This window comes from Psammomys obesus, unplaced genomic scaffold, assembly GCF_907164565.1.
Source record: "Psammomys obesus unplaced genomic scaffold, mPsaObe1.curated_primary_1811, whole genome shotgun sequence".
Lineage (NCBI taxonomy): Eukaryota > Metazoa > Chordata > Mammalia > Rodentia > Muridae > Psammomys > Psammomys obesus.
The window spans coordinates 8,664,364-8,686,557 of NW_026596256.1; the positions used below are offsets into that span (position 1 = coordinate 8,664,364).

Consider the following 22,194-nt stretch of genomic DNA (forward strand, 5'->3'; position numbering starts at 1 on the left):
TGGAAATACTAAGAGAGGGGTAAGAAGATGGTCCTGTGGGTAAGCTTTGCAAGCATGCACCTACGAGTTCTGAAATGAAAGCCCGGCATGGCTGCAGGCAGGCTTGTAATCGTATCACTGTGTGGGGTAGGGACAGGAGGATTTCTGGGATTTGCTGGCCACCAAACTTAGTCAAAGGAGCTGTCTTAAGGAGTAACGTGGAGAGTGATAGAGAAGACACCTGACATCATCCCCTGGCCTCCACAAGCACTGGTACATATATGTACATCACACACATACTCAAATACGCAAATTGATTTGTGTTCTACTATTCCCCACATGTACTGAGACCAAAGAGTTAGCAGCATTTATTTTTTATTTCTTGGAATTCAATCTTTAAATGTAGCAAATAGTAGATAGAAAAACTAACTTTGATATGTCTAGTAGGGAGAGAAGGTTTATTCTTATGTAAAATTTTACTATATTACATAATTTCAATCTATCAAAATATTGTGTGTAAAGATTAAAATTTCATATACATTTCAACACATTTTCCATGCTTTCTTGTTTTGTATGACTTTATGAGTACATAAGGAAATATATAAACAGATTCTCTAGCATCAGGAAAAGAAATAATCCCGAGAAAAACTGAAGGAATTCATAGTCAATAATTTTACAATTAACTTTTATCATATATAGCCTACTCTACAGGTCATAATCTGTAACTAATAGATGATATAGGTCAGGTTCTTGAGTAGTTAATAATAATAATACTGTGTATGCGTTATAGATTATCCTGTCACTCAAATGCACTTCAACAGAACAGTTGCAAGCCAGGCTGGGCTTTAGAGAGGTCTCCATGTAGTTGGGTTCTTATTCTCAAAGGCACCTGGAACCAGGCATGTGAGGCAGCCCACGGGCAGTTAGTCATTGGGTTTCAGCAGCAGGTCCTCCTCAGCTCTGACAGACTGGTGTCTGTTGCACAGGACATAACTCCAAGCCAAACTGCCACCATCTCTATGAGTTCGGCTTCGGCTTCACCATACTTGGGCTTGTTGAATATTGCTGACCCGCCTCCCAACCAGCTGTATGCAGTTTGCCCTAATTGCACATGATCTCAAAGAAAGGCTACAATATACAGGCTAGGAAGGACAAGGGAGAGGATAGCTCTATCTCTGTGGACATGGAGGGTGTCATTATCCATGATGGGTGTAGATCTTCTAGTGTGGCTGATTTAAAGCCACTCACACTCCTGTTCATAATGTCGTATCCATCATTATGTAAATAAACCCAATAAATTCATTGGTTCCCCAGAGCCAATGTTAGTGCGCTCATTCCTCCGTGTGTCTTTGGAACTTTAAGAAGACGGGTAGATTTTGTTTATATCTCTCTCAAGGAAAAAATTTTACTGACACTGTTTCTGGTGACTGTGAACCTAGTGTCAGAAGATTTTCCTAAAGAAGCCAGACATGACAGTACAAGTTCAAAACAAATTAGCAAAAAACATTTTTGTGGGCCAGAGGTAGTAGCACATTCCTGTAATTCCAGCCCTGCAAGGCTGAGACAGGAGGATATGACTTTAAGGCTAGCCTGACCTAAATAGGTAGACCCTTGTCTCAAACAAAACAAAACAACAAAAATAAAACACCCAATCCCACCCCTCTCCCTAATAATAAACAACAAAACCCCAAATCTGTCTGTGAACCCCCAGGAACCTCTAGTATGAAGTGAAGAGTAAAGGCATTAGGCAGTAATTAACTGTCAGTGTATTCATGGATGGAACCACTGGGCTAGCTTATAGCCTGTGTCTCATTCTTGTCACAAAGAAGCATAGTTCTACAGGGGTCAGTCTGAGTGATGGCTCCCTGGAGAGAACCCAATTCCATTTTAATCTTATACTTACCCACTTCTGTGTGCTCATCTTTAAGATGAGCAAGGTGATCAGAAAAGGGGGTATAAATCATAAATCTCTGGAACAGAGTACCTCCATGTATCAGTAAATCAGTGTTTGGATTTCCTACTGGATTCCTGAGTAACTCAGCATTTGTCTGATCTATAGAGTAGGGACAGCTCTGGGTTACCTGACAAATTACAGTCCTTGTGCTGAGAAGCAGAGTGTGGCCTTGATCGATAGTGACCAAAGTTGTGTGCCTGTGCTCTCCAGAAACTAGCCAGTCAGCTTAGTTTTGGCAACAGGCATCATTTTTCTAGGGAATAAGAATCAAATTTTAGTCCTTGCCATTCATTCAATTTCTTGTTTTTATAACTCTTTTTTCATTCTTTGAGCCCCCAGGTTTATCTTGCTCCTTGCTCCTCTGAGGCCTTCATCTGTGTAGCAACCAACTGCTTTTTGGGTACCTGGTGCCTTCCTGAGTTGTTTCTTCTTCTTCTTTACTCCATAGTTCTCTTAGTTCTCTTAGTTTGGCATCTTCAGAATCTTACTAAGATCCTGTATGTGGGCTTCAGGGAGCAGCTCAACATAAGCGCTTGCTTAGCATGTTTGGGTTCATTCCTGAGCACTTAATAGTGCCACACACCTGTAATCAATCCCAGATGTTAGAAAGTAAAGGCAGAAGGGTTATAAGTTCAAGGTTGTTGTCAGTCTGTACTACCTTTAAAAGACCCTGTCAAAGAAAAAAAAAATCCTGTATGCTACAGATTAAGATCCATTAGCACTGAAAGATCCCTTTTGGGTATGCAGTCTTAAAATGAGGTACATTGTTAGTGCTGTAACCTGTTTAACCTGCTTAAATTCTATAGACCCTCCTTTGGGACCCACTTTAGCTCTTTGCATAACTGAAGCTCCTCTGTTAACACCTGCTGTCTCCTTTAACACATCAGAAGCCATTTTGCCTCCAAGTCTCCATTTTGATAGCAAGGTGAGATAGAGTTCAGGTTCTCAGTCCCCCACATGCCTGAGACCAGAATACAATTCAATAGTTCAATACTGGCTGCCTAGAATAAAACAATAGATGATAAATCCATGTTCTGCTTCAGTTAAAGATAAATGTATGTTCTATTAGATTTAAGATCGCAACATCATTCTGCTGTGCCCTTTCTCCCTGAATGGTGGGGAAATGGAAAGTCTCCAAGCCTCTAGCCTAGCCAATCAGCTTGAAATGTTTTGTCTAGCTACCTAGATACAACACACTTGGAACGAAATCTATTATATTTAGCTAGTCAAAATGATGTAATGCTGACCACCCCCCCCTCCTGCTTCCTATACCTGGTTACCTGATTGTTACCTGGTTACAGTTTTTCCTATAAAATGTCTTAGAAACAGACTGACGTCACAGTCTGGCTCCTGAGCCCAGATTATGCCCCTGACCGGTCAATCTTTATTCAGCGTTCGATAAACTTCCATCAGTTTGAGCCTGGTGTTCAAGAGTTCAGTGTGAGGCTATTCCTGAACCCATAACAGTTAGTATAAAATGCATACTAGATTCAATCTAATACAAAATGTAAAATACCTCATTCATTAGAAATTATACTTATTTTTATTTTACTCGTGTGTATGTATGTGTGTTCATGCATGTGCTGAGGCTTGAACCTTGAATACCTTGGTGGATGGGCGTAGGACAAACCTCTACTAGTTGAGCCATTACACCAGCCATATATGTTTTAAAAAAATATGGCTCATATTGAAATAACAATATTTTAGATACACTGGACTAAACAACTGTATTGTTGAAATTAATTTCGTCTTTCTTAATATGGCTACTAGGAAAATTGAAACTATGTATTGAGCTAGCAACAGAATTCTACTGGTCCTTGTTGCTTGAGTTACAGTGATGATATTCTTTCATCTCTATAAGGACAAAAGTATTAAGAACTCAATTTGGATGTAACTTTCCAAAATTAATCCCTTTGTTAAAAATTAACAGCTTTCTCTGTGGCATTCTGATTTTAGCATATGTGTCACCAGAGCCAATACACATTTTTTTTAAATTGTCTTGTTTTCCTATTATGTGGATCAACTGTACCCAACAGCAAAGGCTTTGAACATGCTAGGCAAGTGCTTTACAGCTCTAGACATTCTGTGTTGATTTAGTGTGTGTGTGTGTGTGTGTGTGTGTGTGTGTGTGTAATTTTTATCCATGCGTATGTGTGTGGGTGTGCCTGTGTGAGTGCATGGTACTGAAGAAGGTCAGAGGCATTGCATCTCCCTGGGGCTAGACTTACAGGCAGTTGTGAGCTTCCAGATGTGTGTGCTGGCCCTCTGGGAAGCAAAGTGCATGCTCTTAATCATTGAGCCATCTTTCCAGCCCCTCAAGTTGCTTGCTTTCTCCCTTCCACCCCCCCTTTTTTTTTTAACTAAAAAAAAGCATAAAGTTTTCTTGTCTGATTCAGATGTAGGTATAACACAAATGCATTTAAATGTGACAGGGGTATAAGAAAACACTGGAAGTAAGCAAGATTGCCTTCCGATAAACCGGTAGCAAAACACAGTAATATATACACCTGGACAAGCATCAACCCCAGGAGAAAACCCAGCTCCTTTAATTACTGTACCTACAGGCATTATACTGAGAATTGTTTCTTTCCACTTGAGTGAAAACATACTGCTACAGCACAATAAACTGTTAGGAGTTTCTTCTCTTATACTCACTTTTCCCCCCCATGCTCATTTTTTACATATGCTATATAGTGATAATTAATTCACGTAGTGCTTTGATAAAGACAATAAGCACAGATTTGGGAGGGATTAGGTCTACTCTGCCTTTACTGCTTGTTTCTTCGACGGCCCTGAACCAGCAGCTGTAGAGCAGGAATGGTAGGACAGGGCTCATGATGGATCCGCTCTGCAATTAGCTAAAAAAAAAAAAATTTTTTTTTCATTCTCATTGTTGAGAACTGCTCTGAAAAAAATGTTATTCTTCATCTCCACCTTCATGCGAAGAACTTGGAGAGAACCACTGACCACTGTTTGCTTTTATTCGTCCTCTGTAACTTGTATGAACCTGGAGAACTTTTAAGGTGGTCTGTGGCTTGCACAATATATCCCTGGTTGGCAAGGAGAGAAAACTGGCTGGGATATGTCTGCCTGGAGTATACACAGGCAAAGGAGACCCGTGCACTTCCTGCTGACCAGACGGAGGGCCAGGAAGCCAGCTGTGAGACAGATTGAAGGAACTTTGCCCAAGAGTGCAGACTTTATGCCAACAGTGAGGCCATGGTTGCTGAAGGTTAGAAGCCAAAGAGGGACACAGACGCAGCCGTAAGCAGGTAGGGGGCTTCCTGGTGCTAAAGGTTCTTAGAAAAGCCATCAGATGTGACACAAGAAAAGGACCCCTTTTTACACACGTATTAAGTCTCAGAAAGTATACTGGAGAGCTAGTGTGGATAACATAGATCCCTGTGCGTCTTTTGTAGTTTTCCTTTGTGGTTCATCTTTGTCTAGCCCTGTTTCAGCACCTTTCCTGTGCAGCTATTTAAAATACCTACAGTTTCTGAACCCCTCTCTTCTGACAGGCTGAGAACCTTCTGAGGAGGGTCTGGTTTAGAGGAGCTCCTGTGTTGTACACACTGCTTGTTGGGTCAAGCAGTCATTAGCCAGGCATCCTTTAATAACAGTATCAAGCCACGTGATCAGAAGCACAACTTTGATTCCAACACTTCCAATCAGAGGCAGGCTGATTTCTATGAGTTCAAGGCCAGCCTGGTCTACATACTTGTCAAGATCCTCAATAAAATCTTGTAATGACTTATAGGTTAAGTTTAGCATGTTAAGCCTGCATTGTTCAGTCTAAAGACTGATTCTGAAATGGAAGGAGAACAAGAGCAAGGAAAGGATAGGAGAACAAGACCATCTTGTGTTACATATTTGAATAGATACCACTAAGTCCTGAGGCATTGAAAACAAAAATTAAGTGCTACGGACACTGAAAATGTCAAAAGATCATGGTTAGCCTGAGTAGTTTAGAGCAGGCTTCATTTACCACCCCCCCCCACCCCCAAGAACTTCCAGCAGGTGTATTCTGAAGAGAAAGGCTTGGGAATTATGTATTTGAGAAAAAGAAAGATCTGTGACTAGAAGATGAAAAAATTGAATGGGTATAGGCGTGTTTTTCAGAAACCTCAAGTGTTACAGGCTCATTCTTAGTTCAAGTAATGAACAATTGCTTTTGGGTCCTTCTCACTGTAATATAGCTCTCACCATTATTCATCCATTGTTTACTTCTTGTATTGAAAGGAACAACAACAACAAAAAGAAAGGAACAAAAAAAAATCATGTCTTACTGTCCCACAATGTGGAGGCAGTTAAGAAGATAGAATACTAGGGCTCAGTACCACGCACTCCAGTTTTAAAAGAGTCAATACAAATTTAAGTACTTCAACAATCTGAACTCAAGAGGCTGAGGCAGAGAGTGTGCATTTGTGGTGACTTTCTGCTGTTTAATGAGTTTGAGGATCAAGGTCAGACAGAATTACAGTGAGAGCCTGTTCAGAAATAAATAGGCAAGCAGGGTATAAACCTGTAAACCCCAGCTTGTTGGCAGCTGAGACAGGAGGGCTGTTGCATTAGATGCCAACCTGAGCTACATAGTGAATTTAAGGCTCAGATGGGTTACAGAGTAAGATTCTTAAAACAAAACAAAGACCAAACAACAACAAAATAAACAAAGAAAACCAAAACAGACAAAAAAAAAAAAACAAAAAACAAAAACAACTAAACTAAACTCCAAAATCCAATAAAATTAAACTACCACCATCAACATAAATTTTTTTAAAAGCATAAGTTGCCCCAGACAATCCTCCAAAAAAAGCAAAAATGTTTCACTTGGATTATTTTTGCCTGTGTTATTATTGTGGTTTAAAAAGGACTGATTCCCCCCTCCCCCCCCTGCAAATATTTGCATGCTTGGTCAATAGGAAGTGATGTACTAGAGAGAAAGATCAGGAAGTGTGGTCTTGTTGGAGTAGGTGTGGTCTTGCTGGAGGAGGATATCACTGGGGGTGGGCTTTGAGGTTTCAACTTCTTAAGCCAGGCCCAGTGTATCTTTTCCTGCTGCCTCTCAGTTAAGATGTAGAACTCGAAGCTACATTTCCAGCACCATATCTGCCTGCCTGCTGCCATGCTGATAACGGACTAAACCTCTGAATGTAAGCAAGCCCAAACTAAGTGCTGTCTTTCACCGCAATAGAATACTGTTGCTAACTAAGTTATCCCAGGAGAAAAAATTTTGGACATGTATCGCACCAAACTGGGGACATCAGATTGAGCAGCATAATATAGTACCCGTAATGTACCACTTGTGATGAACTACTAAATCCATAATTACCCACGCAATCACAGAGCATCCACCCCATAAGCCAACAGTTTTCGGAGACATGCTGCATCCCTCTTGCAATAATGAAAATATTATCCTTACTGTCTCAGTGTGTACATCAATCCACTGAGAATGGGGAAAATACATGAGATAAAAAGGGTAAAATATCACAGCTTGATGATAAATTCTTGGGGATTTATTATGTACTTTTTTCACTTTTTGGTATGTCTGATACATTTCCTAATAAAGTTAGATATGAATAAAAACTATTTCCTTCCAAGCAAAGAAGCTGGATTTGATAGGTGCCTATAACACAAGGCAAACTGCCATGAAGCTATTATATATGGCATATTAGAGAAATGTTCATGGCAAAGTGGGAGGTGGATGGGAAACGCCTCTTGGTAAAGGGAAATATTCTGTAGAAGGCCTCACTCGGACTGAGTTCAGCCCCAGACAGCTGCACTTAGGTTCTGCACTGGGTTGGAGGTACTTGTAGTTCCGGACGAGCAGTGAATAAATAGTCTTCTACAATGCTATCACCTTATCCACTTTCTTCTTCCTTCCCCTGGGTCCTTTAAAAGCCAGCAAAGTGAGTAGACATTAGTATATCACCAACATGTTCCAGGTGCTATACAAAGGCTGCTGGTTATTCCGAGTACATTCTCTCCAGAGCTGGGAACCAGGAGTCCAAGGCATTCCTCAAGGTATAGGAAATGTGACACAATCAGGCCAAGGGCATCTCAAGCGCGAGCTCGCACACAAACACACACACACACACACACACACACACACACACACACACAGCCCTTCCAGATCAAAGCAGGGCAGTTAGGTCAGAAAGCTGAGCTTCAGCAGTGGTAGGTTCAAATTCCGACTAGATTTTGCAGCTTTGAACAAGTCATCTAATCGCTTGGAGCTGACACAGTATCTCATTCATAAAGATGAAGTAAAACCTTGGAAGGTTTGTTGTTAGAAGCAAACTCAGACCCTCAAGATCATACCACCAAAGGAAGATTCCATAAATGGCAGCCATCATTCTTGGCCAAGTGCTGGTGTGTTCTCCTGGGCGCGCCTCCTGCAGGGTCCCTCAGGACAGACAGAGCCCGCCTCCGAGGCTAGGTCTCTATGCTCACCGCTGGTGGCCCAGCATCTGTGTGTCCACCTGGAGCAAGCAAGAAAGGAGCGCCAGCAGGTGGGCTGACCCGCTCCTCGAAAGGATCGTCCCCTCCCCGCGGTCCCCATCCCTGTGATGCGAGCAGGTGAGCTTTCGCCTAGGCTGCCGGGATGGCGCCAGCAGGAGGGGTCGAGGCGGAGGGCGCAGCCCGAGGACTAGAGGTGTCCCTCCCGGTGCTGCTTCCACGGCCGCGTTAACCCTGCAGCAGGCTGGGGGGCGCAGGGCCCGTGGACTGCGCGCTCTGCGGCTGCGAAAACCCGGAGAGGCGGATGGGAGCGCTCGAGGCGCTCGCCGCCAACTCCTCCGCGGTCCGGCCGCCAAGCTGGGCATGCTCAGTGCGGCCGCCGCGCCGCCGTCCGCCAACTCGGGAGCTCGCGCTCCCGGGCCGTGGGGGCGAGAACGCCGGCGGCGGCGGCGAGCGACGCCCCCAGGCAGCCGCAAACTTCGCGGCGTCCGCAGTCTGGCGAGACAGACACCTTGCGACGTCAAATCCATTTCCCCATCCCTACCCGAGCGATGGAGGCTCGCGGCCGCCAGGGCAGCCCGCCCGCCTGCCCCTGCCTGGCCGCCAGCTAGGGACCAACAGGTAAACCGTAGGGGGTGGAGAGCGGGGCGCGCGGCGGTTTAGGGGCGGCCCGGGGAGCCCGGTCGCCGACGCGCCCGGTGTGTCCGTCGGTGTTCGCGGCCACCGCTGCTCACCCTCTCCCCAACCCCGGGAGGGCCAGCAAAGGGTTAAGCCGGCCCCGCGCCACGGTGAGCGCGGCCCCCTCCAGCCGCCGCGGCCGCCGAGGGAACCCGCGCAGCCTGTGCACCGGCCGAGCCCGGAGGCACCGGCTTCGCTCCGGCGTCCGCATCCTCCCTCCTCGCGGCCTCTTTCCCTCCGCGCCCGTGGCTTCGTGCCCAGGCGGCGGGTCCTCGGGTTGCCAAGCGGCGGGCGCGGGGCACGGCGTGCCAGGAAGTGGGCGCGGGCCGCCGCGCAGCACCTCCCGGGCCCGAGGACGCCCAGCTCTCCACGGGCACCGAGCCTCCCGCCTAGGCGCCAAGAAAAGTTTTTCCCCCCTTTGCGCCCCTCCCCCACCCCGGCCTGTGGCCCCCTCGGGTGGGTCGGGGTTCATTGGTGAAGAAAGTCACACGTTCCCATCAGCTGCTCCTCCCCCTGGGGACCGGGTGGGGGTGGCGGGAGGCCGGCGCCGCGGCGGACCCTGGCCGACCTCCAGCCCCGCCGCCGCCCGCGGAGCAGGCGTCCCGGGGCTCGGCGCAGCGGGGTGCCCACGGAGGCGGCCTCCCTCCCCGGAGCGCGTCTGCGCGCGGGCAGCGGCCGTCTCCAACCTGCCTTCCCCTGCCTGCAGCGCCACGGCGAGCGAGAGCGGAGGGGAGAGGGAGTCTGTCTGCAAAGTGCTGCTCCCTGGTGCTCAGAGGCGGCTGCTCCAGCTCCAACTCTCATTCATTTCGCCGGTTAACATGAGAGATCATGGCCGCCTTCGGGCTTCTCAGCTATGAGCAGAGACCGCTGAAGCGTCCGCGGCTCGGGCCGCCCGACGTCTACCCGCAGGACCCCAAGCAGAAGGAGGTAAGGGCGCCGGCGGCCTCCGCGGGGGCGCCGCGCTCCGCAGCGCTGACCCGGGGCCGAGCTGGCCCGGCGGGCGTCCGCGGCGCTGCGCTGCGGGGGAAGGGTTGGGGAGGGGATCGGAGGCGGGGCCGGGCTGGGGTATCGGGGAGCCTGGGCCACCGAGACCCGGAGCCTGCCAACCCCCGCGCTGCGCTGGGCGGTCGCTCTGCGGGGGCTGGGTCGCTTCCCGGTTGTCGGGCCTTGCACTGCGCCGCCGGGCGCTTTGCCGCTTCTTCTTTGCTTGCATCTTCCTGCTCGCTTTCCTCCATTTCTGCATGTTTTAGTCTATTTTTCTCGGTCGCTTCGGTAAATCCTCGTAAACTTTTTGACAAATGTTAGAATGCAGTACATCGGACACCGTGGTCTTGGGTTTTGCGCCAGAGGTGTAGGCACGGATGGGGGAGGGACCCTTTTCACATCCTCCAGTTTGGAATGGAAGTCGTTTTTAGCGAGGTGATCCTGTATTTGGCTCTGTGAATGTACCTCTGTATTTCTCCCCTTAAAAAAAAAAAAAAAAAAATTAGGAGAACAATATTAAGGAGAAACACTGAATTTTTGTCTCTAGAGAGGCAATTGTCTTCCCCGGAGGCTGTTTTGTATGTATAAAAGCAGGCAAGTTACCTTAGAAATGAGTAGCTTCCAGGATTACTTATTTATTTGAATTAAAGTAATTGGAGAAAGGCTGTTGGCACAGACAGTAGCGTCAGTGGTTAGTGTAAGCTATGTAGGTGTGTGTCAGGAGTTAACAAGTAATTATGTAACAACTCTCCAGCTGTAATAATGATCACCCTTGGCTATACAATTTGCCCAGAGACTTGCCTATCCTTTCCTTTTTGGTTCACCTGCTCCCCAGGTGTCCTTTTAGACTTTGTCAGCTAAGGCCCACCCATCTCTTTCTCTCTCTCTCTCTCTCTCTCTCTCTCTCTCTCTCTCTCTCTCTTATAGTTAAACATGAAACGACCATGTATTCTTTCGATGACTCTGAAACTCTCTACTGAAAGTTTGCATGTCCACCGATTTCACAAGAGGAGTTCTTTAGGGCTTCTATTTTGATAAATATCTGTTTCATTGGTAGAAGCTCAGCACAGACTGACTACTAATGTGTCTGAGAAATCACTAGCAATTCCTTCTTGGCTTTATCACATAAATTTGAGCATCGAGGGAGTAGTTAAGATTGGAGATAGCTGAGAAGTTTGCAGGTGTGGCTGTAGTCAAATTTGGGTACAGTATGGAACAGGTGCTTGGCTGCCGTTTTTTTGTTTTGTTTTGTTTTGTTTTCTTGTTGTCATTTTCTTACCTAGCTCCAACGGTCTGGAAAGAATAGAGACTCTAAGAACACACTGTAAAGAAAGCTGACTTACTGGGAGGACGTTTTTAAAGTTTTGTTATGGACAGGGACGTTCACTTGGTTGACTTTTCTCATCTTATCACTAATGTCTCACTACATCTTTCTGGAGAGTGACTTAATTGAGGATATCTCCCTAATTTTGGGTTGGTGGCTTGGATTGTCGTGTGTGTGTGTGTGTGTGTGTGTGTGTGTGTGTGTGTGTGTCTACGAGTACGTGTTTAGCATTTATTTTTAAATATGATAGTCACTTTAGGATTTGGATCCTGGAAAGAATAATTTTGGATATTGGGTCATTTTCTAGAAATCTAAAATTGGAAAAAGTGCCGTTAGAGGTTACTTTTTATAGTTTGATTTGAGAAAAATAAGATGATTGAAGCCCAGAAAAACGTGGTTTTATCGGAAGTGTTTGGCGAACAGGCAGACTGGGTTATCAGCACAGCAGCACTCAGCTGAGGATGACTTGTGATGCTATACTTCTGTGATTCGCTTTCCCCCAGGCGACTGATATTCTATCTCTCTTGAGGAGAGAGTTATATGTGGCTGTGGTCAAATTTGGGTACAATATGGAACAGGTGCTTGGCTGTATTTTTGATTGTTGGTGAGCAGATTCCTAAGCTTCAGTTATTTATGTATTATGCTACTCTCTCAAACTTCCACCCAATCCTTGAACAACCAGTACTTTTATTCTTTAATTAACTGTAAAGAAATTACTGTGCTTTCTTGGCTATCTTGACTTTTGCAGTTTACCGCAATATTTATATGGTTGTATAAAATACCAAATCATGTAAATTTGTTATTACACACAAACACAAGGTATATGATCACACATATTTGAAGGAAACCAGTTCTGTACTGCTACCTACCCATCAGAGAGCTGTGGTGATTTGTTTGAGAAAGGTCATGCTGATCTTCCCAAGCTGATCTTGAACTCAGGATCTTCTTGCTTTAGGCTGCACAGTGCTGAGCTCATAGGCCTGCATCTTCACCACATCCAGATGAAGTACTGTCTGAATAAAGGAAGTGTGGGCTTCCAGTTTGACAGTCATGAGCTTGAATTATGGTTGAGCATCTTTGTGGTTGGCAAAGCCGAGTAACTTCTCACTTGTCAACTAGTTTAATTGTGCTCTTCAGAAAAGCCAAAAAAAAAGGGGGGGGTAAAACTTTATGAAAAATATCCCCTCATATTTGTGTAAGAAAAGCTCCATTTCTAACAGAAGCAGCCTCATCACTGCACATGGAATTTTTATTAAGAGGTGATAATAGTGTTCTGGAAATAGGACCCCAGACACAGGAGTGGAATCCTTCAGTGAGGAACTCTGTGGAGATGTGATAAAAGAAGATCCACTAACCTGCTTCATCAGTTGACCAGATTCATTCAAGAGCTTGCGGGACACTGATCTCCCTTTAGACTTTATTAAGTGAGGTGGTATAATCTGCACACAGACTCAGACTGTCCCCTAAACTTTAATATGGGAAATCAGAAAAGTGGGAGTCTTTCCTGATTCTTCCTTCTCTACAGCTTTTCTGCGTATCAGTATTATACACTCTCCACTGTCTTTTGCCTGATCTACTTCCAGAATAGTTTGGATTTCCAGTTCATCTGATGCTTCTTGATTTTATCAACTTGATCAAATTCTTTTCTGGCTTTTCTCCTCCCTGGAACTCTTACGTATGTTGGTCTACCTGGACACTTGCCTGCCTTTCCTCCTTCAACCTCAACATCCATCCTGTTCTCACATGGCTGTGGGGTCTGGAGCATCCTGTTTGCCTGAATCTTGGCTATTTTGTCCATATAACTCTGTTTTCTTCCTGGATGGATGAGCCTACTACTTTTCTGCAAGATGGCTGGATACTAACATATGAAGAACTTAAACTAGAGTTGGACAAAGATTCAGCATACAGATATTTCCTGTCAGGAATTACTGTCAGGCCTGTGTCTTTATCTTCATGTTGGTCTCAGCCCTGTGACCTCCTCAGGCCTTTCTGGCGTGTGTACCTTTAGAATTACTTGTTTGTATCTGGTCATTCCCTACCGATGGGACAGTTTCTTGAGGACAGGGAAGAAGTTTATGTTTGCTGTCACTGATGTGTCTGGCATTGAGTGAAGTTCCTGGAATGCCAAAGGCACTTGTATTTCTTGTAATGTATTATTGACAGGGAGGCAAGTGAATGAAAAAGTGACGTGGCATCAGAGTGGGCAGGTGTAGTTAGGTAAATGCCACGAAGGCTGAGGGCTGTGAAAGTGAAATGAAAGCCTAGAAGGAAGGAGTTGTTTTATCTTGGCTTTGTGGCCTGGACAGCTGACTAGTAGATATATCCAGGAAATCATATTAGTAAGAAAAATGGATTGGGACAGTAGTGAGGTGTCTGGGCATGGGAACCACCAGCAGTGTTCGGGGGGAAGGACTGTGTGATGGGCAGAGCAGGGCTGCTCAGGAGAGGGGCGGCATAGCTTTGCAAAGTTTGCGTGCTGTGTGCACATCTCCCTCCAGCTCCTGAGCAGAGTGAACTCACCTGAAAGGTTAAGACCAAATGCTGGTCTAGGGGTGCATCCCAGTGGCCTCGTGGCGGGTGGCTGATTGTGTGAGGCTCTGGATTCAGATACCAAGTACTACTAAAAGACAAAAAGAAACAAAACGGAGCTGGGGAAGAACCCAGGATATTGGACCTCAGATTCAGCAGGTCTGAGGAGTGGCCTCCGAATTTGCATTTCTCACCAAATGGATTGTAATCTGGTACTGCTGGTCCAGAGTCTGCTTGGAGAGCTTGGTCTAGACAGGTGTTCTACCCTGCAGGGCCAGCATCTCAGGCCATTTCATTGGATTCACTTAAGGATCGTCGTAAGGGCTGAAGCTGCAGTTTGGCTCATCAGCCTACTCAAGCATAGTTTGGTGGGGCTTTCCTCAGAAGTTTCATCCTTTCTTAGCCATATCTAAGAGCATGTCAGGAGACCCCTCAGTCCCTCTCCACCAACTTTCCCCTTACACTTAGAATCCTATGCAGACCTTTCAGGGCTCCGCCCTTCTGGCCCTTGCTCACCTCCATCCACTCCTGCCTCCTGTAGCCACACTTCCTGCCTCTGAGTTGAGGTCTACCAAGTACTGCCTCTTTTGTTCAGAGTCCTCAACTTGTGAGATGCAGTTTCTGTGTGAACAAATTGCTGTACGCAGAGCACAGAGGCATGGTCATGTCACCCGTACTTCACTCAGGTCAGCAACAAGTAGCTGATATCTTGGTAAAGGATCCAGGTTCCTTCTATTGTACTGATGACTATATCCATGAGACCCGCCCTTGGAAATCTGGTTTTATTCCAGCTGTCTACCCTTTTGGCTGTACATTGGGACACTACTGCCCCTACCCCAAAATGTTTAGGTTTTAGTCCCTTGCTGGAGCAGTGTTCATTGTTCTTGGTTTTTAGCTAAGAGATTGTCCCAAAGAGGGAACCTTCCTTGCAGTCAGCTTCTTACCCTGTGTTAATATGCTTCTACAGAGTTCATCAGTGTCTGAAATTCAGTTGTTAGGGTGCTGTATCTACTCTCCATCTTACCATCCTCACTGGGATGTACACTGCATGAGGGTGAGGGTTTGTTGCTGATGATCACATGACTGTCTCGTGTCTGTGGTTAGACTAATTAAAAAAGAAATAAACAACATTCGGAGACCTGGGGGAGGAGTTATGACAGAGGAATGGTCGAAGATACATTGACTTCTCGGGGAAGACTGGACAAAGTGGCCAGTTTCCTGGAGGACTAAGACAGAGCTAGGCAGACTTGGTTCTAGAATGTCCCTTCCCTGGGAGCATTTGTTGGCCTGGATTGCCCTGCTTCAAGCTTCCTTAAAATCCCAGTGTTTGGAGGGGGGGGGGGGGTGACTCAGGTTAGAATATGGGTAAAAGGCCCTGGTTCAGTGTAAAGAAAAGTTGCTAAATGGGGCAGGGAAGGTACTCAGTGGCAGAAGTCTTGCCCTGTATGTCTAAGGCCCTGGATCCATTCATCAGCACCACTTTGCAAAAGTGTTGCTAAATGAATTTGGCCAGAAAGGAGATATACAACTAATTGTCATTCAGGGAGATGCAGTATTTACCTCCACCCCAGACCTGCCAGGTCAGAATTAATGGAGGAAACTCAGGCACCTGTGAGTAACCCACCCATGATTTCCTCAGCACACTGAACCTGAGAAAGACAGACTTTGAAGAAGCTTGTGCTCTTCATTCTAAGGCTTCTCTCATAAAGGGGTTTGGACACTTGTGTCCGTTGATTTGTCTTTGCATTGTTATAGACCTTCCATTGAGAGACTTTTTTTCTTCTTTTTCTTTTTTTCCTTTTACTAAATGCTCCAAGTCACCCTAACAGTGAGAGTCCTTTTTCATTCAAGGCACCCTGTGCTTTGGTGACAGTGGTACCTTCTCAGCTCAGCATGTGATTGCACCAGCTTGCCATATCTCCTGTGGTATTTGTCCAAAACCTTGTGTTTTTGGGAGGAAGGCTCCTGATCCCATCTCTGCCTCTGGGCATAGCTGTAACTCTGGCTGAGCCTTTTTTGGCCTTTTGTTTACTGGGAGCATTGCTTGCCAGTTGCTAGTTTTTGTTTTGTTTGTTCTTCATTTTTGGCAACTGCTCTGTTCTTCCTTTGTATCAGGTTTGTTGATAACAGTGTCCTCATACTAGTTGCACATACCTGAGAGTGGATTGTTATTAAGTTGCAGAATGCCATGGCCCCAGGGAAGAGACATTTTCACTATTGGGTTTGTTTTCCATGTTATGAAGGGAATGTTATTGTATGTGTGCATGTCAAACTGATTCAGTCATTCAACCAGTATCATCAAGCACTCTTCAGGCTCTTTGCCAGCTAGGGCTTAATGAGGACAGGACCCAAACCTCTTCCTGCTGTGTATCCTTGGCTCACACCTAGGACTCAGACAGAACCTTTTTTTTTTTTTTTAAATGAATGGACACAATCATAAATAACTGTAGGAACTTCAGATCCAGAGCCCTGGTGCTTTCCGTCTGCAGCAGGTTTTCAGCTAGGGTGCTGTTTCTTCATTTCCCTCTGGGACATTGATAGTATCTGGAGACACTGGTTATGTGTGAGTTGGTGCTTGGTAGCATCTAGTAGGTAGTAGCCAGGGGAACTACCAGACTTTTGTGGATACACCTAGTTCTGGAGTGGGAAAATGAGGACTGCAGGGGTGACAGACAAGTCAATGAGGAACGGTGTGGTTCAAATGTTTTTCGGAGTGCTGTGGGAACACTGGGCATTGACCCCTTTCTTGATAGAACCTGATAGAGGAGGATTTAAATCTGGGGCTTGTAGAGGAGTACATGGTGCCAAGGATGTGGAGTGCCATCACCCATGAGGGACTAGCTGTGTAAAGGACCTCAGGCAGGAACAGCACAGCCTCTGGGGCCTAGACATAGTGCTTTGTTCTGGTGTGGAGGAGAGAGGTGGGGTCAAGTCCTAGCTGCCCTGTGGTGGTGTTCGGATATGAGATTTAAGGTGATAAGGGCCACAGGGACTCTTAGAGTCACATTGAGGTATTGACAACCCTGGGTGACTCTTGTTGCTTGTGGCTGTTGTACGAAATTATTACAAAGTGTTGGGGGTGGGCTTAAAGCAGCAGGAATTTATTTTTCAATGGTCCTATTGGGGAGTCTGAAATCAGGGTGCCTGAGACCCGCTAGAGGTCTAAGGGAGGGTTCTTCTAGTCCTGTGTTGCTTCTTGGCAGTTTAGGTGTTCACTGCTGCTTTTTTTTTTTTTTTTTTTTTTCCAGCCTTATCACTCTTGCATAGCTTTCTCTTACCTCTTCTTCTAGGGGCTTCTGTCATAATGACACTTGTCTCTGGATTTAGGGCCTACCTGGATAATCTAGGATGATCTCATACATTGTTACATCCATAAGTAAAGTCTCATCACATAGCCTGAGATTCTTCACATTCTTCAGCAGTTACTCAGGTGGCAGGTTGGGCAGAGTTGATGTGAGCCTAGAGAGATGGCAGGAGGATCTGCAAAAGTTGGAGTAGCCCACTGACCCTGAGGAATGGAATTTCAGAAAAAAAAGTCGTCTAGCACTCTTAGTTTAAGCCAGAGTTTCCCAAACTTTGTTTTCAAGACCTCTTTACACCCTTAAGCATCAGAGAACCCTTACAACATTGGTTTGTATTGGCTAGTTGTATTTCTTAATATTTACAGAAATGTTAGAAATTAACAGAAAATTTTGAAAAGCGTATTTTTATATTCACTCATTTAAATATGATAGATAATTTTACCTATTTTTTGTGTGTCTGTGATGTTGGGGATCAAGCTCGGGCCTTCTGTGTGCTGCAAAAGCTTTCCTTGATGTACCCGCACACCTTCAGGTGACAAGCAGCGCTTCTCAAATCAAAAGAATTGATGAAAAAGAGATAGCTTTCTGCATTTCTGCAAATCTGTTGAGTGTGCGGATTTTCATAGCTGGTTTTGCATTCATTCTGTTTCAGTCTGTTGTTTTGATTGAAGATCATGAAGACAAGCTGCCCTCTCTCAGAGAAGGAGCTGGGAAGTTCTTCAGAGCTGAGAGATCTCTAACTTGGAAAACCACTGGCTTAGGCTGTTGGGAGAGAGGTTGATGCTGATCCCCAAACCAGTGTGCCTCAGAAAAAAAGAGCTTTATATTTCCCCCCCTGAAGGTGGAGAAATGGAGTAAGAGGAGGGGAGATAATAAGGGTTTTTTTGGGGTGTGTGCGTTTTCAATTCTAGAAATTTCTATTAGTGAAGGCTGAAACTTTGTAGATTAGTGGGTAAGTAAGTCATGCCTGTGATGGAATAAGAGTTGGAAACCTTCCCTGCTGCTCCAGGCCCTTGTGATAGGTCAGTTAAAATCTCATTTTCCTATACCTGTTTAATATATATATATTTCCTTTGGAACCTTTGCTCCTGTATCCCTGTCTGCTGTGTTCTTATTCCTGTGTCACCACAAAGTACTTGCTTACAGATCAGCATTGGGTACAGTGTGTGCCTGTTCACCTTTTGTTTTGCTGTCCCCAGCCACTGTTGCTTTTGTGCAGTGAGAGCTTTTTTATCCACTTACTGATAATCAGAAGCAAGGGTAAGAGCTGGTATGTAAAAAAAGAATGCTAATAATTGTTGGCTGGATATGGGAATGGGGTAACAGTCATTATCAGCAGATTGTTTGTATTAGAAACCTGTTAAGTCATAGCCTGGTATAGGGAATAGCAGTGCCAGGATGTGGAAGAAATGGTTCCTGCTTTTGAAAACTTGGAGCATACCTAGTTAATGTACAGGATACCAGAGTCATTAAAAGGTGCTGGTGGGAACAAACCTGCAATGGCTTGTTCCATTCGTAAGTGTTTAGAGTGATAGTTTCCTAGGCTGAGCGAAGAAGGGCTGGGCAGAAGTTCTGAGCACACAGGTAGGACTGTGTGCTCGCTTTCTTTCTTTCTTTCTTTCTTTCTTTCTTTCTTTCTTTCTTTCTTTCCTCCTTCCTTCCTTCCTTCCTTCCTTCCTTCCTTCCTTCCTTCCTTTCTTTCTTTTCTTCTTTCCTTCTTTCTTCCTTTCTTGATTTACTATTTTTATTTGTGTGTGTATGGGTGTTTTGTCTACGTTTGTGCTCTATATGCATATAAAGACCAGGAGAGGTTGTTGGGTCCGCTAGAACTGGAGTTGCAGAAAGTTTCAGAATTGAACCTGGCTCCTCTGGGAGAACAGCTGATTCTTTTAACAACTGAGCCATCTCTCCAGCTCCTTCTTGTTTCTTAGACCATCTCACATAGCCCAGGTTGGCCCTCTAAGTCCTAGTCTTCTTCTCTTCACCTCCTAAATCCTGAGATTATAGTTATACTTCCCCTTTCAGTGGACTAGGGGAAGGGAAATGGGGGGGGGAGAGAGAGGGAGGGTGGGACTGAGAGGAGTTGAGGGAGAGGGCTTCAATCATATAATGAATAAATTGCGAAAAAATAAAAATAAAAATAAAACAAATTATATACTTACTTTTTTGGCCTGGAGCTAGATGAGCCCAAAGAAGACTAGCCCAAAAAGGGCAGAGAGTAAGCACTTCAGAAAAGAGATGGCTTTGGTCGCCTCTTGAGAAAGTTGAAGAGATGTGGCTTCATTGGGGCTCCCTTGAATTCTCTAGACATTTCCAGAGTCAGTTTGATTGTGCTAACTCTTGTCTCAGCACAAGTGATTTGTCCAACAGCCCCTATGCAGCGTGGAAGCGTGGATCAGTTGCTCTCCTCTTGCAGTCGCTTCTTTTCCTGAGTGATCCGCTGAGGTGATTGATAAAGGGCTGTTGAAAACGCTGGCCAGACGAGTTAACAGTACCATGTGTCTGAAGCATTGCTTGAATCTTTTTCGTTAAACTGCTGTTTTTCTTAAAGGTGTGGAGGATCTATGAAACACAAGGTCCAAGGCGGTGCTGATCATTTTTCTCCTTAGTCCTAAAGGAAAGACAATACAGACAATACTCATATTTTATTTATTTATTTATTTATTTATGTTTGTTTGTTTGTTTGTTTTTTGAGGCAGGGTTTCTCTGTGTAGCCTTTGCTGTCCTTGACTCACTTTGTAGGCCAGGCTGGCCTTGAACTCACAGTGATCCTGCCTCTGCCTCCCCGAGTGCTGGATTAGAGGCGAGCACCACCACCACCGCACCTAGCTAATTTATTTTTTTTCTTTTTTACTTGAGCTACTATCTATAATAGTAGACAGTATGGTAAATATTTTGTGAGTCAGTTGTTTTTATTTGGTCAGTTTTAAATGAAATGCCAACTCAGCGTTTTGAAGGTTCTTTGTGAACTGGAGATACTGTTTAAATTCCCAGCACTATTTGAAGTCTGCCGAGAGGTTGTCAAATGATCAAACTCTTTGAGATTATATATTCATTTACTCAGTACTTGCCAAATGCTGCCCACTGTGCTGGGAGATATGGGGCTGCAGGCAGGAAATAGAAACTTGCCACCCTTCTCCCTGAGAGGAGTACTTCTTTGGTGTCCCGGTGGTGAGGGCCTAGATTGTTTTAAAATTAAATTTTAATCTGTTGCAGCCTGATCTGAATACACGATAACAACGAGTTGCGAGCGAAGCTCCTTGTTACTTGTGTGGAGTGGCAGTTGTCACCTTGCTTTGGTGTCACCTCATGGTCCTTGTGTGCGTGTTGCCTGCTGAGGACAGGCCCTGCTGTCAGCCTGCCTCTGGAGTGTGGTACTGTCACATGCGCCTTTATGTCCAGGTCACCCACCTGTCTAAGACAGATTTCTAAAATGATAGATCATCTTTAAGACACGTTAAGATTAAGCACGAATACGTAATTCAGTACTGTGTAAAGCGCCAGTTACGTCATAGTAGACAGTAGTTTACCAGGTTGGTTTTCCTGCGTGCTTTGTGTAGTTGGGTGTATGCCAGTCTCCATGTCTCTGAGATGAGTAGAACTGTTTATAAGTGACGAAACAGAGGCACAGGAAATATTTGACTCATCTGGTGCCATTTTCAGTGTCTGCTTGCAACTGTAACTGGTATGCTGAAAGTCCTGCATGAGTTAGGTAAAGGAGGCTTGGAGACCCTGCAGGGAACTTGCAGGGCATGGATGGGCAGGAGGGCTCTGCAGATCAGGCTTGGTGGAGCTGGACCATGGCTGGGCCTGACAACTTGGTTGTGGGGATCGATGGTGGGGGATGGTGGCATGTGCCCAGGAGTCTCTGTTAAATTATCTCACTAGTCATGCCTGATAAATCCAGTGTGTGGGGGGAGAGTAGAACCCAGGTGCTTGTGAGGGAGGTGGCTTCAGTAACCAGCTCATGAAGTAAAATAAGCCTGAATAGGACTGGACAAGATGAGGCAGTTGGAGATAATTGGCCAAAGGAAATGAAAAGAGAGGGGTGTGGGCACTGTTCGGGACACTGTTAAACAAGTGTCCAGGGTACTGTCCCTTGAAGACTTCAGAGCGACACGTTTGTGCTAGAACTGTAGCCACATGTCAGGCATTCAAATTAGCGCTTCGCTGTTGAACTGAAATGAGAAGTCAGACCTTCCTCTCCGCCCCCGAGGATTCTAGCTGATTTTAGCCAGTCAGCTGGTTTGAATCTTAGTATGGAAAGGGTCTGCATAGCTTTGGTTTATCTGCTAGTCCCATCTTTAAATTTCTCCTTGAAAACCCGTTACTGGCCTTGTTGTGGGATGCTTCGGTGGCAATTAATAGCTGGAAGTGCCTGGCAGGTTAGTGAAGCATGGCTTAAGAGGTGGGAGAGAGCAAGCTTCCTGAAAATGAAAAGGTTGGAGAGGTCCAGAGGTGTTGACGACGGAGGTCAGCTGTTCAGATTCTGGTGGGTTTTTATTTATTTTTTTCTTGACTCAGAATTACAGTTTAGTAGCGCTGTTTTGTGAAGAGCTGACCTAAGATGAATGAACACAGTCACTACCACTCAGAGCAAAATGGAGAAAACTGCTCTCTGCCCTCCAACAGTCTGGCTTCCCACGGGGCCTGCGTTGAGCTTGGGGTAGGGGTGTAATTAAGGACTGAAGAAGGCGAACCGAAAAGAGCCATGCTGACACAGTCAGTTAACTGGAGAACTAACGCCCATGAACACAAGCAGAGGTCTGTATTTGTTGCCCCTGTCCTCAGATCACTTTACGAACGGGAATGGTCACAGTTAATACTGAGTGGAACTGTGATTGAAAGGAAGAATTTACATTAGAAAGTCTGAAATACAAGAATCACCTGGGCCTGTGGTGGCTATCCTTGTGGAGGATAGTGGAGGATCTAAAGAGAAAGCCATCTTTTGTGACTAGTTCTGGGGAGGGTAAACAGTCAGATACTTA

The 22,194-nt window shown here is 45.4% G+C and overlaps 1 protein-coding gene across 1 annotated transcript in view; it reads left to right on the forward strand.

Annotated features, from left to right (window-relative positions):
- Positions 1-9,720: 9,720 nt before the first annotated feature.
- Med12l (mediator complex subunit 12L) overlaps positions 9,721-22,194 on the forward strand; it is a 301,905-nt gene continuing 289,431 nt past the window's right edge. Inside the window, exon 1 of the mRNA XM_055596727.1 lies at positions 9,721-9,994. Coding sequence (XP_055452702.1) covers positions 9,896-9,994 — 99 coding nt within the window. The 5' untranslated portion in view covers positions 9,721-9,895. The remainder of the gene's footprint in view (positions 9,995-22,194) is intronic.